This window comes from Myotis daubentonii, chromosome 3 (assembly GCF_963259705.1).
Source record: "Myotis daubentonii chromosome 3, mMyoDau2.1, whole genome shotgun sequence".
NCBI classification, from domain to species: Eukaryota; Metazoa; Chordata; class Mammalia; order Chiroptera; family Vespertilionidae; genus Myotis; species Myotis daubentonii.
In genome coordinates, this window is record NC_081842.1 from 168,666,081 (window position 1) to 168,685,463 (window position 19,383).

At 39.0% G+C, this 19,383-nt stretch overlaps 1 protein-coding gene across 2 annotated transcripts in view; it reads left to right on the forward strand.

Moving 5' to 3' along the window:
• PTGER3 (prostaglandin E receptor 3) overlaps positions 1-19,383 on the forward strand; it is a 107,270-nt gene that overhangs the window by 76,753 nt on the left and 11,134 nt on the right. Inside the window, exons 3-4 of one of the 2 annotated variants that reach the window (XM_059689181.1) lie at positions 1,238-1,329; positions 4,154-6,889. In XM_059689181.1, coding sequence (XP_059545164.1) covers positions 1,238-1,329; positions 4,154-4,160 — 99 coding nt within the window. In that variant the 3' untranslated portion in view covers positions 4,161-6,889. Of the gene's footprint in view, positions 1-1,237; positions 1,330-4,153; positions 6,890-19,383 lie in introns of those variants that run through there. The other variant, XM_059689180.1, reaches the window with a different exon arrangement.

Here is a 19,383-nt window from a genome sequence, read left to right on the forward strand (position 1 = left end):
AAATAGGTTTTCAATATCTTGCTCTCTCTCATCTTCTGGCACCCCTATAATTCTGATGTTGGTACGCTTGAAGCTGTCCCAGAGGCTCCTTACACTATCCTCGCATTTTTTGATTCTTTTTTCATTTTGCTTTTCCGGTTGGATGTTTTTTGCTTCCTCGCATTTCAAATCATTGACTTGATTCTTGCGCTCCTCTGGTCTGCTGTCGGGCGTCTGTATAATATTCGTTATTTCAGTCCGTGTATGCTTAATTTCTAGTTGGTTCCCCAATATAAGATCGAGGGTCTTATTAGTTTTCGTGTAGATCTCATTAAGTTTATCGGCAGCTTCTAAACAGTTCTTGAGAGACCTTAAAAGTGTGGTTCTGAACTCTATATCTTCCATTGACAATTTTGTCCTGTTTCTTTGTCTCCGCATTTTGTTATGCTTCCTTGTTGCACCCCCTAGTGGTCTTTGTTCGCAGTCTTATAGTTAAACCTTGATTGTTGTAGCTAATTCCAGGGAGGGTTTGACCTCCAGGCCAAGTGGCTATGAGAATCAGCTGTGTCAGCAGTGAGAGAACTTCTGTCCTCTAGGGAGGTGCTAATCTAGCCTTTGCCTGAGGCTATCTGGCAAATGCCTCTGTGCAGGGCTTGGGCGGGGCGGGTCGAACAGGATCAACAGGGTGGGCAGGAGAGAGCAGTTATGGCGGCTCTCAGTCCTGTTCCCAGGGGCTCTGCCTCTCTGAGTCCCAGCACCCGCTGCAAAGCTGGGAGAGAAAGCTGCACTCGCTCTGACTGAAGCCAGACAGTCCTGCTTCTCCCGTTTGAGTCTGGGTCCCTAAAGACTTGCCCGGATCTGGTGCTCAGAGTCTGCGACTCCCTCCCGATTGAAAACAACAACCGCGCCCTCCGCCGCCAGCCCGCTCCGCGCACTCCGCACCTCAGAATTTGACTTCACCACTGCGCCTCCTCTGAGTGTCCGTGTGCGTTTCTCTTTCCTCCTAGTTGTAGGACTTCCACTCAGCCAGCGTTACTGTGGTTCTGGGTGATGTCCCTTCCGTTTTTTGGTTTCACTTTTGAAGTAGTTGTTCAAAGCAGCAAACTCCAGCGTTAACCTATGCCGCCATCTTGGTTCTCTGTCTCTCATCAATGTTTCTAACTCTCTATCCCTCTCCCTTCCTCTCTGTAAAAAATCAATAAAAATATATCTTTTTAAAAAAAGAATTCTGTCCACTGACATCTCTGTCTGTTTACAGATCAGGAACCACAAAAACAAGTATGCGTCCAGCTCCACCTCCTTACCTCACCAGGGCTCCTCAACATCGATGTGGAGTGACCATTTGGAAAGGTGAGATCAGAAACCGCCTGGATTTACAGCACAGACGCCCCCACCTCCTTGCTCTGACCCGAGTTTGTGTTAGAAAGGAGAGTAGCTCTGAGAATAAAACGGAAGTTAAGCACACTTCTCTGATGAAGGAGGACCAGATTCCTTAGAGGGGCTGTTGTTATTCACTTAGATTTCCTTCAACTGAGAACTTTCTGAAACTGGGTCCAGTCTGATCATGTGACTGACCAATTTTCATGCCCCGAAAGAGCCTGCATGTCACTGATGTTTCATAGTAAAAATAGTTTTGGAGAGTATTTTAAGTCTAAGCTACCCCGGTTTTAATTAGAGCAGGACTCAATGAATTCCCCATATGGTTAGCACACTCTTGCTTGCCCTTCTGATTAGATCTGTTTTGTATAAAGTATGTAATTCAATAAACCCTCCAGAAAACAGAACATAATACCTAATAGGATGCACAGTTGCTCATTTTAAATTCTGAGCACTTGACTTTCCTCCCTCAAACACCTCTTTTCAATATTTCTGTTGTTACCTGTAGGATTGATTGCATGAATAGCCTTCTGGCATTGTGGGATTGTTTTTGTTTTAATGAGATAATGTGAAAAGTTCCATACTTGACTTTTTGCATAAGTTGAAGTCTTCATTTTAATGAAAAGTTAGCATGTTCATTTTATTCATTTCCTGTCTAAGGCTGGGTACCATAACTCCTCTACTCGGTATAAGTTGTTATGGATGTGGACTTTCAAGTAGCTCAGTTTCTTTGGCCATTAGTTCTCCCACAGTTGGGGTAATTGAAAGACAATCACTTTTGTTCTTCCGAAGATTTAAATGTCTTTTTCAATAGAGATATAGTATGTAAAAATGCCTGAAGGATAAGAATAAGCTAATTGATCCTGAAACATAGCTTATAAGTCAGAAGGCCAATAACATTTTTCTCAACTCACCTTTATGGTCCTATATCCTTTCCCTAAATATGTACATATGATACACATAACCTAGCCCCGTTTTACTCTACACACAGATTCCCCTGGAAAACAAAAGAAGGGAATAGAAAGGAGACATCCAGCCTGGCTGGTGTGACTCAGTGACTGAGCATTGACCTATGAGGTTATGGTTCGATTCCCCATCAGGGTTGAACCTCGATTCCCAGCATGGGGCATGCAAGAGGCAATCAACCAATGATGCTCTCTCATCATTGATGTTTCTATCTCTCTCTCTCCCTCTCCTTTCCTCTCTGAAATGAATAAAAATATATATTTTCAAAAAAGAATGGAAATATCCAACTCCCATCTCTTTATCGATAAATGTACTCTAATTTCATTTTTTTATTTTTTAGAGTAAATCTTAATATACTTTCCCCTTATCATAAAAAAATAAGCGAGGCTATCTACAGAAACTTTGGAAAATAAAGGACATTAGGAAAAAAAGGCAGCTTATTAAACTTTACTTCCACTACTCAAGAAAACTCCACCATCATTTTAGTATATTTTTCTCTTATTTTTCCTCTGCACTTTTCTTGATTTTGTTTTACATATTTATGAAAATATTACATATGCATTATTGCATCCTATTATATTTCATTTAACATAAAATAAACATTCCCTAGATTATTTACAAATTACTTTAAAGTAATTTTAATATTCATTAATAGTCTATTAAAAGGATATACTATAGCTTACTTAACCATAACCTGTGCTCAAATTGGCACCATGTTGAATAGACCATCATAACCCAAAATTAAAATGCAGAGGTTTTTAAATATATATTTGGTTGCTGTTGTTTTTTACCATAAGTTTACGTTAAAGAATAAATAATATGCAAAATTGTAATATTCTTTATTTTTTAATTTCTTTATTGATTAAGTTATTACATATGTGTCCTCATCCCCACATTACCCCCCATCCCTCCCACTCAGGCCCTCACCCCCCTGTTGTCTGTGTCCATTGGTTAGGCCTATATGCTTGCATATAAGTCCTTTGGTTAATATTCTTTAAAAATGCATATAGTCTGACTTCTTTCTAAAAGAATTCTAGAGATTTAAAATTTCTTCAGCAATGAATGAGAGTTTCTGCTTTGCTTTACCTTAACCAGCTCTGTATATCTTAAAACACACACACACACACACACACACACACACACACACACACACTACTTTGTTGGTTTGATAGGACAAAAATTGCAGATCATGTCTATTTCACTTTGCATTCCTCCTTATACATTTTTAGGGTATAGTTATATCCTGGTTAGGGTTATTTATATGGTAAGATTATTTGACCATTCGATGTGTCTATAATTGATATAGCTTCATGATTTAATTATTCTTCTGGATTACTTGGAAACCAGAAAAATTACTCAGAAAAAGCATATACTTAGCATAATTAAATAATCCAGAGGCTTAAGTGGTTCAAAATCCAGAGTTATTTAAATAGCTTTTATTTCAAAAGCACACATGTAATTACTTCAAACCAGAATGTTTTAATGTCTAAGACATTTATATTGCTTACTTCTATCTTACTCCTCCCAGGGGTGGAGGACATCTGGCCTGTGGGCCATATAAAAACCTATGAAAACATTTGGTCTGGCCCTGCATTAGGGGTGAGTTAATTAAATGTTTGATCAAACATAGCAGGCTAACTTTTAAGTTGATAATTTTGTATGGCCCATGAATGATGTTATAAATATCTCAATGGCCCTCAAAGAAAAAAGGCTCCCCACCCCTGCCTCACACCATAAAAATAAATAAATAAGTAAATAAATACGTACATAAGTAAATAAATAAATAAACCCTGTTTATGCTTATTACATCTCTCTCTCTCTATTCTAACAGATCATGAAAGAACAAAGATGGACTTTTTCTTACAATTCCTGCTTCCCCGAATTTGTGTTTTTCTTCCCACCTGAGAATTTTATATTTTGATTTGGATTGTTTCTTAATTTTCACCTTTTTTTACTTTAATTTTTTTTCTTGTCAGTAATACCCACTGAGAATAGGTTTATTCCTGCCTCTGAACGTTAAATTGACTTCTTGAGCTGGATTTTGAATATGTATTTAAGAAATTGGGCAGGATTACATAGATGATGATTGGTGAAAAAGTGAAAAAAAAAGAAAAAACCATCTTCCAGGAGTTTGTCCCCAATTTCAAACCTTTACCTGAATTTCGACCCATGTAAACACCTTTACATTTTGTGGTTGTTTTGATTTTACAATATGAGTTTGAAAAATCAGTATACACTTTTGACAATGTGAAATCAACATATTGAGGGCAGAATTCAATTAGTAGGACATAAATTAAATGAGACAGAAAAGTATGTTAATTGAAGGCAGGACTATACTGTGACAAAAGTTATTTATGCAAAATGTGTGATTAATGTTTTGGAGTTATGTCCTTCTGGGTTAAGCTTGGAACTCAAAGTCCCTACGTCAACATTCTGGTTATCTGCCACTTAGTGACTCTGGAATCAATTTAATTCTCATTTCTCTGTCTTTGAAGACTAAAAGGCATGATGAAGGGCTCTCTTGAAGTGTCATAGAAAACAATAATGAGGCTAGATGATTAACCATTGAGTAAAAGCAGTAGACATCCAAGCACAGCCTTCAGTTCACTACTATTAATTCAGGATTTCTTAAAATTTATTCTCTGGTAGCATAAAAAGGGCAATATTAATAAGTAACACAGTTATCACATATCAAAATTTGTGACTTTTTATGAAAGGGAGAAACCCATTTTGTCTGAATTATAGAATTTTAAAAAATACTTTGCGCCATATAATATGATCTTGCCTTGCTATATGTTCAGTCAGTCTTTTTATCTCTTGTCTTCCCTCTCCTCTCTTCCTCCTTTCCTTTCCTCTTCTCTTTAATTTAATTTATTGTGTCTCTTCTTTAGGAACTGTGCTAAGTAAGGGCCATGCTGTCACCTACAAGAACATTTGGGGAAGAGATGATAATATAGTATCAGGAGTCATGGGAGCCTATACTATGACTCCATCGTCATTTCTGCCAACTAAATTAAGCCAAAAATAGTTGAGTCATTTCTCTTAAATAGTTGAACCAGCTGTGAATTAGTTATAAACTGCAATTATTTTCATTCAAACCTGTATTTGAAATGGCTTTATATAACTATCACAAATCAGATGCTGTACACAATCCCTTGATTCAGATTTAACTCAACACATTTTATTGATCAAGTGGAATTATCCAATAATAAGAATGCTCATGCTTCTGTTACATCTATCTGTCCATCATTTATCTTTGTGGCTGTCTAGCTGTCATCTATTTATTATTTTATTTTTACAAAAGACGGTAAAGTTTACAGAGGGCTTGTCCAATGTTGCATGACTAATATACGAAATCAAATCCAAGTTCAAGTATTTTGATTCCAGGTTGTCCCAATAGCCCAGCAAGATGTGAGATTTGCTACAATGACATTCCATTTATAAGACAATGTGATGTAGTAATATAAGCATGGGTTTTTGGAATCAAACTTGGATTTAAGTCTAGCTGTTCCATTCACTAGCTCTGTGACCTTGAGAAAGTTAATTAACCTCATGCAGTCTCAGTGACTTAATCTATAAACCAAAGCTAATAATACCTGTGAGATTACTGTGATAATGTATGTAAAGTGAGTGTAACACAAAAGGTACTCTGTAAGTGCTAACTGTGATTAATTCTTTATCCAGACTTATCTCCAACTATATGATATGAGTTCTCAATTTCAACTATAAACTGGCTTCTTTACTGTGTGGGTTTAAATGTCATGAACAGAATAAACTTCAGATCCCTGGCTCTTATTCTTGTTTATAATACCTCATGATTATTTTTGCCCATGCAAAACCTACTCATCTCTCACTTGTTCAAATCTCACCTTGTCCTTCAGCCTTGAATAATTTGAGTATCTCTGTTCTCCTCTTACCGCTATCCATGACTTTGAAGTCATATAGTGCTCATTTTGAAGAGTATTGTGTTATTCGTAAATATTTTCACTATGTATGTCTTTTTCCTGTGGCAAAATTGTATTTAGTGATGGTCAGGACCCTTTTCTCAGAGTTTCTTTATAGCTCTCTTAGCACTAGTGCAGTACTTGACACCAAGAAAGATGCTATTTATTTGGTAAATTCTCAAAAAAGGAACAACGTATGTACAAGATCAGCCATTGAAAATTTCATCAAATGTGATATAAAGCCCTTTGTTTCCATGTTTCCAACTTGGGAATTTCCATATTAAACTTTCTTGATTTAAGAATGCTACATCCAGGCAGAATAACCACAGGCAGATTGATATAATAATGTTTATTGAGGCTCTATATGTGAAAGTAATCAAGTAACAAAATGATTGGAAATATTTGAAAGAGAGTGACTATTTCGTAAAGATATTTCTGAATTAGGAATGATCTTTGTCCAATAAGTTTGAAACCTGATATAGAGACAGCATATGTCAGTATAAAATAGTTTCAATACTTCTTAATCCACAGAAAAATATCCATTTCATACTAATTCACCCAAAATAATAAGCTCTATAACATCAAATATTCTGAATCATGATTCAGTAACACAATTACTTATTTTTAACAAATGCTCTCATCTTTCTTTTCTTTATTGTCTTCAGTAAACACAGATCCTCATAACTCTATAATATGTTATAGTGAGGATAGAATTAAACCTCAAAATGAAATTAATTTCTTCAGAACTCTTTAAAAAATTACATGTGAGAAATGGTGCTTGATCTAAGTTTTATTGTAGTTCTAGTAATTACTGTAAAGCTCTATGGGATCCATATGTAAAACAAATATGCAGTATTAAGATGCTTTATAAGTGGACTGTACAGACCTGGCTCTTGACTACATATAATATATAGGTGTAATTTTGACCTATGACTTCTACATTGGAAGAAATGAACTCCTGCCTACTCCCACCTCCACCTTATTTCAGAATCAGTGCTTTAATTCAGCACCACTGCAACCCAGTGTGAAACAAAACAAACAAATCCCAGCTGTGCTGCTCCCAAGAGAGGTTTTTCCAGAGTAATATGAAGAGGCATGCCAAGCCATGCCAAGATCTTAGACCCAGAGAGAGATCAAACAAACTAACAAACTAACAAAAACGGGAAAAGTTAGGGTTAGAAGATTGAGCTTCCATCAGAAGCTATATTTGTCCAAATTCTCTCAAAGAAGGAAGAGAAAATTAGTCATTATCTTTTATATGTAAACTAGCGGCCCAGTGACCCCCCTGCCAGCCTGGTCACTCCCAACTACCCACCCGCCAGCCTGGTTGCTCCCAACTGCTCCCCTCAACAGGCCTGGTCGCTCCTTCTGACCCTCCTGCCGACCTGGCCACCCCCACTACCCCTCTGCTGACCTGGTCACACCCACTACCCCCCTGCCGACCTGGTCATACCCACTACCCCCCTGCTGACCTGGTCACACCAACTACCCGCCTGCCGACCTGGTCACACCCACTACCCCCCTGCTGACCTGGTCATACCCACTACCCCCCTGCTGACCTGGTCACACCCACTACCCCCCTGCTGACCTGGTCATACCCAGCTGGGCCCCGGCCGGCCTGGTTGCCCCCAACTTCCCCTGCTGCCAGCCTGGTTGCTCCCAACTGCCCCCCCCTGCTGGCCTGTTCACTCCCAACTGCCCCCCCTGCTGGCCTGTTCACCCCCAACTGCCCCCCTGCCGGCCTGGTCACCCCCAACTGTCCCCCCCTGCCAGCCTGGTCTCCCCACGCAGCCTGCTGTTCAGTCATCTGGTTGTTTTGGTCGTGATGGCCCCTTGCTTTTCATATATTAGGACTAGAGGCCCAATGCACGAAATTCCTGCAAGGAGCTTGGCCCTCACAGTCCCGGCTGTCACCACCCTCTGCGGGGCAATCAATTGCGGAGCACCCCCTCCCCCATTGATTGCCCTGCAGAGGGTGGGACAGCCCTGGCCTCATGGCCCCGGCTGCCTCAAGGCCCCGTAGTCTCGCTCCTCGCCCACTGGTTGTTCTGGAAGGTCATTCCAGAAGGTTGTTCTGCCATCTGGTCTAATTAGCATATTAGCTCTTTATTATATAGGATATGTATATGTGTCTTATAGTTAATAAGTGGACTTTGGTCTGTGAAATATATAAAAATTTAGACGAAGTTGAATGTATTCACAGTTTTACTGGTTATAAGAATAACTTTTAAAAATTAAATAAATGATGAAATCCAGGTTATAAGGAACCATGTACACTACTTAAGAGAACAAAATTTATCAACATCCTCAGTAGTTGGAAGCACATTCCAAAGGGATCTGTTATTAAGATGATTGTAATTATCGAGGTACCTTAAAGATCTATAAAAAATATACCTTGGTTGATATACTTTGAGGTACTATGAATACTAAAATGTTTAATTGCTCTGTTTAAAACATTGTGCTCATATTTTCCATTAATTCAGGCTTTTTACTGATTTTTTTTGTCAATTCAAATTATCTCTAGGCTCATCCCATGGATAAAAGTGTTTTTCATTTCATTTTTGTCCTAAGGCTCTCTTTTGTTTTTATTTTCTGAAATGCTTTTTTATATAAAAATGATTTGTACAATGTGTATTTGAAGAGCTTTGTCACCATTGTTTTTTAATACTTAACCGTATTGTAAGCTCCTTGTGGGCAGGACCCATGCTTTGTGTATATCTTGTACCTGTAGAGTCCAGCACAGTGCTAAGCACATAGAAAGTGCTCAATAAAAACTTGATGGAAAGTGCAAGTGACCTGACTGCAGTCTCCGTGTAAGATGACTAGGCGGATACACTATACGTAAGGGTCAAGAGTTGGCTTTCTATTTATTTCTCCTCTTTGATGTTGTGCCATTTTGGTCAGCCTTTAAATTTGAGCATATAAGAGAGTCTTCTTAGACTCCTTGAAGAAAACAACTGTAAATATTTGTTGATTATGGGATGATTGCTCTTAGAAAAAAAAATAAAAGAGATAAATATATTCCTGTGTATAAAATAACGTGTCTTTTAGTCAATGATGTCATTTCTTATCTTGGCATGGGAGCTGAATTTCAACCTTCCACCCACAGGTGTATGTAGCAGACAAAACTGAGAAAGAATGTCACAGCTACTGAGAGTGACCTTGAAAATTTCTATATTTAATCTCACTTAGCCTCCATGTCCTTATTTATAAAAGAGAGTGAAGCCTACCTTACAGATTTGCTGCAAAGGATAAAGATGATATGTATGATGCTATTATATTAAAACCACTATAAATTCCCTGAGGTAAAATATGAGCCCAAAAAAAGTCATTTACAAAACGCCTCAATTATAAGTGGTTGGAATTTGGATCTGAGGGACAGGAATTATGCGTATGCCAAAGCAGCACATGGTATAAGAGCCCCAAGCAGTTTTACTACCGGTTCTTTGCAAATCTCCAACTATCGTTTAAAGGGTTAACTTGCATTATTATCAGCCAGCTGCTGAACCAATGGGATTTCCTCTGCAGGTGCCAGCAAGACTATTTCTGCCAAAATATGAGAAGGTGATTTTGAAATAAAACTTGCTAGAGCATAACCTACATGCAAGAGCTTGCAAAGTTAAAGAGGAAAAAGCCTGAGGCTAGAGCCTCCATTAATATTCAGAGCAGGAAGTGGGCTATGAGATAAGAAGGAGCTGAAAAGAAGTAGGAGAGTTGCCAGTGAAGGCTAGGTCATCTGAGCCTGTTTCAGAATGGTCTCTGGACTGAGTTGGACTACTGGGACCAGTTGGTATTAAGACTGTCTCCCAGAGAACCTGTTCATGAAATGAAGAGTGGGGGTTTTTGGTCGGTATAGGGCCAGCATATTAGGGTTACAGAACCCAGGGGTTGTGCTAATCTTAACTTATCACACAACTATACCATATTGCAAAACCTACCCATTGGTAAGTGGGGAAAATGACAGATGCTAAAATGAAACTCGTGGAGATTTGATGCAGCATTTCCCAAACTTGCCTAATCAAATTAATCGCACAACGTTTGTAAAAATAGAAAATCCTGGTATTTTCCCTGGAGGTCATGAGCCAGAAAAAAATCTGGCAGGGGACCTGGGATTTTGTATTTCTTTTTTAAAAAATATTTTAATGATTTTTTACAGAGAGGAAGGGAGAGAGATAGAAAGTTAGAAACATCTATGAGAGAGAAACATCAATCAGCTGCCTCCTGCACATCCCCTATGTGCCCGCAACCAAGGTACATGCCCTTGACCAGAATCGAACCTGGGACCCTTCAGTCCGCAGGCTGATGCTCTATCCACCGAGCTAAACCAGCTAGGGCGGGATTTTGTATTTCTTAAAAACAAGTTCCTTCCAGGTGATTTGTTTCATCAGGGAGGCTTGACAACATTTATGTAGTGTAGTGGTTCTCAAAGTATCATGCCTGGACTGGCAACATTAGCATCACTTAGGAATAATTTTCAATAGGCAGAAATGCAAAATCTTTGGTCCCACTCTGGACCTTACTGAATCAGAAACCCTGGAGCTGGAGCCCAGGAATCTATGTTTTAGATACTCTCCTGGTAATGCACACTAGAGCTTGAGAACTACATTTGTCAAATGTGGCCCAGAGAGCTGGAAGTTGGGAGTGTAGCTGCAGTGGAGGAAGTTCATCTAGTTCAGCAGTTCTCAACCTGTGGGTCGCAACCCCTTTGGGGGTCGAACGACCCTTTCACAGGGGGTCGCCTAAGACCATTGGAAAACACATATATAATTACATATTGTTTTGTGATTAATCACTATGCTTTAATTATGTTCAATTTGTAACAATGAAATTGGGGGTCACCACAACATGAGGAACTGTATTCAAGGGTCGAGGCATTAGGAAGGTTGAGAACCACTGATCTAGTTCCTATTCTCCTAGGACTAGAAAAGACATCACTCAATCCAGTAGCTGACTGCTGTTCTTCCCCTGACATCACTACCTCCATTTCTATTTTCTAAGGAGTAGCCTGAGTTTGTGGATCCCATTTTGTTTCCCAACTTAGCAGAATCCTAGATTCTAGAGGTTCACAATCTTTGGCATTCATTGGCTTGTTAGGCAAGTCACATCATCTTACGTAGTATTCTCTCCTGTCCAAATGTCCCCTTTTTATAAGAACACCAGTCATGCTGGTTTAGGGGCCCACTCAACTCTAGTATGACCTCATCTTAATTCATTGCATCTGCAAAGACCCTATTTTCAAATAAAGTTACAATGTGTGGTCCTGGGGGTTAGGAATTCAACATATTAATTTGGTTTGGGCTGAGGAACACAATTCAATTCATTACAGAAAGGTTGATTGATCTAGGGAGGAAGCCAAATCTAAACTCCAAAATCATAAGATCTAACATGATATAGCTTCTGGAATTTAACAGGTTTATGGACTGAATAAAAAATCTCAATGATGCACACAACCCTTGGCTCCAATTAAGAAAGATAACTCGAAAGTGGTCAGATTCCTAATGCTGAAATAGCTGCAAGTTTTTCCTACAAACAAATAAACAAACAGTACACATTTCATAAAGCAAGTGGTGGGGACGATAATCAAATTTGACTAAAACCAAATTGCCCTATTTATGTTGGGCAAGAGGCTTTAGGAATTCTTACACTTCCATTATGAACACAGGTTGATTTCACTGCTTTGAACACTCAGATTTCTTTTCTGGTAGTTTTTAAATCCCAGCAATAAACTCATCTAATGGTTGAAATCTGAAGGGACCCAGATGCTACCCATTTGAAAAAGGATGATTAAGGATTTTTAAAGTTATTTGAACAAGAGGGCATTCACGCAGGTATGTGATGGTACTCCTGAACACAGATGGTAGTGGTGGTCCAGTTATTGCCTTCTTGAGTCAGGCTTGCTTATTTGGGACTTTTATTTACAGTGTTGTGCCTATATGAAGACAAACTTACAAAAGAGCATAAGAATACCGTAAGTTGGGAAACCAAATATACAAAAGGGCATAAGAATCTGCTTTGTCTGCTAATAAAAGTATCATCTTGGGTTTCAGGTCAACTGTCTCTCATAGTCCCTCTGATGTCCAGTCCAGTGAATGAAATCCTCTTGATTGTGTGTTACTTGGGTGCAGGAATCAGAGAAAAATGTGAATACATATGGTGCAATTCCAGTTTGTGCTTTGGCGACTTCCAAGGGCTCACACAGAACAACGTTCAGTGTTTGTTTCTTGTGCATACATTGTTGATCTGATCCTGACTTCTAGGTTGTGCTAGTAAAATTCCATTGACTACTTTTTCATTTCATCACTGTATTTAAAGACTCCTCCCATACTTTATATAAAACACACACACACACACAATGGTTGAAAAGCCATGTACTTATGTTTCTAGGAAGTGATGCAATTGTTTTTGGAAAAATAGTGAATGTTTCAACATATTTCTAAAGTTATTTTTGTATCAACACTCTTGCTGCATTTTCACAGTCACGGTGGGAGATTTTGCCAGCACCCAGTTATTTATTACTCATCTGGTACACAGTTGAACAAATCAATTTCTAGAAATTGTTTCACAGTGAAACCTAAATGTAAATGCCTATAATTACTTAGGGTATATCTCTATATGCTAATAATTATAGGAATTAGAGGGACTGCATTGATATGATCTATTTGATAACACTATGTACTTAATAATTTTACATTTTACATTCCAGACTCTGCAACTATATAAAAAATGAACCCTCTCCCATGAAGGAGATAGCTGCCCAAGCTAGTGGAGGTCCTACTAGTTCTCAGGTGAGGATGAAAATGGCTACCTGATATGGCATAAGCAGGAACAGTTCAGCTAAGACCAATCCTAGACTAAGTATGAGGAAATTCTTTTGTCCCTTTGGTTTACATTAGACATATGGTTAGTTGTTCAAAGAACAAAAGTACAATTCCATTAGTGATGAGATCAGTGGTCCTAAAATATGTTTCTGTAATAATTCTACCCATGAATAAATGACAAAATCAAATAGAGCCAAACTCTTTCAAGCAGGAGGTTCTGCTTTGGGAATAAATGACCAGTTTCTAGTGATGTTATAAGAAGTGTTATGAAAATTTTTCCCATCTCTTCTATACAAGGTGGGCAAAAGTAGGTTTGCAGTTGTGGATATGGAAAATAATAAATAAATAGCAATACAAGACTAAACTCTTGTTCTGCAAATTCACAACTTGTAAACCTACTGTTGCCCCACCTTGTACTTACTGAGAAAAAGGACAAGGACAGAATAACTCCAAGACCTCCCAATCTCTGCTGCTAGAACACTATCAGGTCATTCAGAGAAAGGTAAGTATCTCTACCTGATTTTAGAATTGTTTTTCTTAATAGGAATTTTTCTCTCCCTTCCTTTCTTCCTTCTTTCCCTCCTTGCCTCCCTCCCTCTTTTCTTCTCTGTTTCTCTTTCCTCCTATACTTATTCGGTGAATGAAATCCTCTTGATTGTGTGTTACTTGGGTTCAGGAATCAGAGAAAAATGTGAATACATATGGTGCAAACAGGAAAGAGAAGTGACATTTTTAAAAATTTACAAAGAATGTCTACAATATTTAAACATATGCATTATGTTGGTGCCTTAGTCCTTTCACTTAAATCCTGTTAGAATGCAGCTATTTTAATGAGTGCTTTCATGAGTGAGACATGCTTTCCTGGGAGTGGCTGTGACAGAGGAGTGGGGAGAGGAGAGACAGCGTCAGGGTACACTGAGGGATGGACAGTGTCGAGGAAGAAGTGTGCAGGGAGAAAAGGGAAGTGAGAAGGGATCAATGACAATTTTTTTCTCATTTCTGTAGTCTCTTCAGATTCCATTCTGCCTCATAGCATATCCTACCAGTGGTTCTCAAGCTTCTGGCTCTTTAAATACAGTTCCTCATGTTGTGACCCAACCATAAAATTATTTTCGTTGCTACTTCATAAATGTAATGTTGCTACTGTTATGAATCATAATGTAAATATCTGATATGCAGGATGGTCTTAGGCGACCCCTGTGAAAAGGTCGTTCCACTTCCAAAGGGGTCGCGACCCACAGGTTGAGAACCGGTGTCTAGACTTTTAGTATATTTATCGTTATCCATCACAAAACCACCTATTTTCATTGAACATCATCTATCGTTTGGCATTCTGTTCAGCACTTGGCATACTACATTGTTATATCAAACTCTGCTATTGCAGCTGAACAAAAGAAGGCTGAAAGAGGGAGTAAGGTGTGAAGAATGATTAAAACCAGGTCCACTTGTATCTCACCTCCTCCCTTTCTGATGATCATGCTTCTCTAAGACCAGGTTGTACAGCAGTCAGGAGCAGGAGGCAGGGGGGAGGGGGAGTTGTCCAGCAGCTCCTAGATACTTCTAGAACAAGTGGTGTGCCTTCCCAATCACAGAGCGTGAGGAAGTACAATCCTGCCATGAGCCAAGAAAAAGGAGAAATGGGAGCCCTGGTGAGCATCACTAGCACACGCCCCAGAGTCTCAACAGTAAACAGAATGAAAGGGAAGAAATTAACTACAGAAGTTCTGAGTTTAAAAAGGGCAGGGTAATTTCCAGCTCAGCTTTTGACTCCAACCCTTTCCCATGTGTTGGTTTACTTGGCGAGGTGGAAGATTACTAGCCCTGGGGCCACTTTAAACATGGGCAGGTCCAGGTATAATTTTAGCAAAGCTGACAAAGCAGGTTGGTCACTCAAGTAACCCAGTTGAGATTTATGGTAAGAGCAGCGTATGGTTCAGAGTTACTACAGACTTCTGCATTAGCCAATGCAAACTTTTTCATTGCTGGTGATAACACAGCACTTTTCTGGAAGAAATGCAAAAGCGTGTTGACATTTTGGACAGAAGAAATGTATCTGGAGAGCTTTTCGGATTGGGTGCCTCTTTCAGATGGAATGAAGCTAGGAATTTACGAAATGAAAATCGATAAGCTGTCCTGGTTAATAAAGCAAATTATAATTCAAAATCATTAGACTGCCAAAAGCTTTCACTTTTAGAACTCTATAAAACCAAGATTGATTTTGAATTAATGAAGCCAGGGAGTGTGATGCAGTGGACAGGGATTGAGGAAGGCAGCATTCATAACCCATCAGGAAGTTACTTACTATAGGAGTTTTAGTTTATTTCTGAATTTTTAGGCTGTTTCTCAACTGTCATGTGGGTGATATTAATAAGTATATGGGCAAGTACCACCAGGAAATATATCTCTGCCTCCAATATATATTCAGCAATAGTGTTCACTTCTCTTTATCTCTAATACTCCTATTCTAAATCTGGCAAATCTCATCTCTCAGCTACACCAACAGCCTCCTAATGATCTTTCCACTTTTACTCTAGCCCCCACCCCATTCATTACGCACTAGACATAGTATCTCTCTCATCCCAGGGCCTTTGCACATGCCATCCTGCTCTTTTTCTGTGTCCTGCATGGACAGCTCTATTTATTTCTTGGGTTGTCTTCCTTTGGTTACTTTCTCAAAAATAGTCTTTCTGGATCTTCCTATAGGAAGTAGTTTCCTCGTATTATTTGCTACCTCAACTCACTTGTTTCCTCCATGGTGCCTATCCTAATTTGTAATTTGTTTGTCTATTTACTTCTTTGTTTGTTGTCTATACTAGATATGAGTTTCACGAGGGTAGAAACTGGTTTGGTCTTGTCCAGCCTTGTCTCTACCAAGCACAGTGACTGGCACATTAAAGGTGCATAAAGAATATTTCTGTGATGAGTGAAGGGGCTGCTGTGAGGAATAAGTGAGGTGATTAGGTGCATCTTTAAGTATCCAGGTGGTGTTCAGTAATCCTTGTTATTCTTCCCTGCTCCTTTACCTGTGCTGCCCAATCAATATCCACCTCTTTTAACCCAAACATCCCCTACTGAAGGTCCCCTGGTTTGTCTCCCTGAAACCAAAATGTCGGGAGTTGAGTCCAAGTTCGGTGTCTCTCAAAATCGAAGAATGAAGTCGCAGACAAAAACGGTTAGCAGAACCAAAGTTTATTGAGAGCATCCATGTGAATTAAAGTTTATTAGTCCATGGGTAGAGTCCCACATGGCCATAAGCCACGTGGGCACAGGGATGTGCTCCCCTGCCACAGAAACCTCAGGAACCCCTTGCATGCCAGGAGAAGAGAGAGCTGAAGAGGATGTGTGCATTTCTTAATTTAGGGGGTGGATACAGTCGTGCTAGCTCCTGATTGGTCTTTTTAAAGAATTCTGCCTTAGCAACATCCTTGGGATTGGTTTATAAGCCTTACTGCCTTTTGATTGGTTATCTGCATGCTGCTTGTCTTAGCAATATCTATACACTAGAGGCCCACCTGGATCGGGCCTAAACGGGCATTCAGACATCCCTCTCACAATCCATGACTGCTGGCTCCCAACCACTCACCTGCCTGCCTGCCTGATCACCCCCTAACCACTCCCCTGCCAGCCTGATGGATGCCTAACTGCTCCCCTGTCAGCCCGATTGCCCCTAACTGCCCTCCCCAGCTGGCCTGATCACCCCCAACTGCCCTCCCCTGCTGGCCATCTTTGACCACATAGGGGCGGCCATCTTGCGTGTTGGAGTGATGGTCAATTTGCATATCACCTCTTTATTAGATAGGATTTTAAAGTTCATGCCCTTCATGTGCGCCCTTCCTTTCCCACCCAGTTGAGGTGCCTTAGTCACTCCACCTAGTTGTGTTTCCTGGTTTTATTTCTTCCCTCCCCCATGGTCCCAATTCCTGATTGCCTAGCTACCCTCTGTCTCTTAATTCCTGCCACATACAAATATCTTAGAAATCTAAACTAAAAGTCAAAATATATTGAAGTAGAGAGAACAGAAGAGGTTGCTCGTGACTCTGATATATTGCTTTTTAACACATCTGTGGTTTTGTAAACTATGTACTGACACCCTAACATGACCTTTCCTAGACCAGATTTAGGGATTTGTATTCAACTGGAAAACACTGTTCTCTACTATCTCTTCTTATAGGTCATGCAATATTGCTAAATTTATCCTGAGCAATGGTGTTGTAAAATTATTTGAATATTTTTTTACCACTTTCTCTTATTATTTAAAAATGAGTGAAAAATAAAAATATAAAATACATACATTGATTAAAAGTCAGGATAAGAAACATTATAATTAGGGCAAAGGTGAAAGTAAGCATGCAATAGATGGTTAACATTTAGTTTTATGGTTATATTGAAAATAATACATTTAAAAACAACAGGAAATGCTGGAATCTATCATCAGGTATTATGTCTAAAAGTGATATGATTAAGAAATTTATATCAGTTTTTGCTCTCTGTGAAACAGAATCCCACTCTAAAATATATCTCTAGCAGATTTGACTTTCTAATGTGTTTTTATCTGATTTTGTCTAAAAGTACTCAATTGCTGATAGAACGTGCTCTTTTTTCCTCCTGAAAGTTTAACAAACCCAGTCCCATAGTTTGCTTATGAGGAACTTTTGACTCAATGAAGGGAAGGAATTAGTTCTCCAGGCCTGCCTCAATTCTTCCTGATCAGTTGCCTGAAATATTTCAGAGTCTAGGTATACAGGCAAAAACACCAGTAATTATTTAAAAGGAACCCCTCATAGAAATGCAAAATAAACCACAATAAGATGTCACCTCACACCCATCAGAATGGCTTTTATCAATAAATCCACAAACAACAAATGTTGGCAAGGATATGGAGAAAAGGGAACCCTTGTGCACTGTTGTTGGGAATGCAGATTGGTGCAGCCATTATGGAAAACAGTATGGAGGATCCTCAAAAAATTAAAAAGGGAACTGTCATATGACCCAGCAATTCCACCTCTGGGTATATATCTGAAGAAACCCAGAACACTAATTTGAAAGAATATATGCACTCCTATGTTTATGCAGTGCTATTTATAATAGCAAAGCTATGGAAGCGACCCAAGTGCCCATCAATAGACAAGGTGATTTAAAAAGCCGTGGTACATGTACATAATGAAATATTACTAGACCTTAAAAAATAAAATTTTATCATTTGCCACTGCACAAATGGACCTAGAGGTATCATGCTAAGTGAAATAAGCCAGTCAGAGAAAGACAAATACCACATGATTTCACTTATATGTGGAATCTAAAAAACAATATATACAAATAAAGCAGAAACAGACTCATAATACAGACAACAGACTGATGGATGCCAGAGGAGAAAGTAGTTGGGGGGCTGGGTGAAAAGGTGAAGGTGTTGAGAAGTAGTTATAAAATAGTCATAGGCATGTAAAGTGCAACATTGGAAATACCGTCAATAATAGTGTAATACCTATGTATTGTCAGGTGGGTATTGGAAATATCAGGGGAACACTTTGTAGAGTGCATAATTGTTTAACTACTATGCTGAAAATAATATTGAATGTAAACTGGAATATATATATATATATATATATATATATATATATATATATATACACATATACTCCCCTTATAGTTCTGGACTCATATTCATTTATAAATGGTGCTCATTTGGGGGTGGGAAATATTTACCAGTGGACAGCCAGCAGTTGTAGATGCACAAGAAGTAAGACACTCAAAGTATCTTCTAGTTTGTTTTCCTCTTGGTTAGTTCATTCCCCTATAGGTAAAAGGGTGTTTACTTCAGTCTGTTTCTCCTTTAAGACCAGTAAAGATAAAACTATGGGAGTACAACTTGTGATTCTAAAACAACTCTGCTTTAATGAATCAGTCCCAAAAGGCTTTTTCTGACTCTTCTACAAGCCTGCCCTGCTTCTTAACTCTTGCCAGATTGTGCTGGAATATGCCTCTGAACTTTGACACATTTACTTTGTAGATTTGGTGTGTCTGTGGCACTGGACTTCGTAATATTGCTCTGGATTTGCCCAATGTATTTGGGAATTCTGCCATATTTCTTAGCATTTAATCCCCAACACAGCTATCTCTGTTTTTCCTTCACTATCCACTGCTCTTAAGGCAATTACCATTCTATGCAGGAGCCTTATTTCAAGTCCTCAGTAGGTATGTGACGGATGGTTACTGACAGTATAGAAGTGTGCAAACAGCACTGCTCTGGAGTGTCCAGATCTTCATTATCTGTGTCACCAGCCCCTCTCTCAACAAATGAC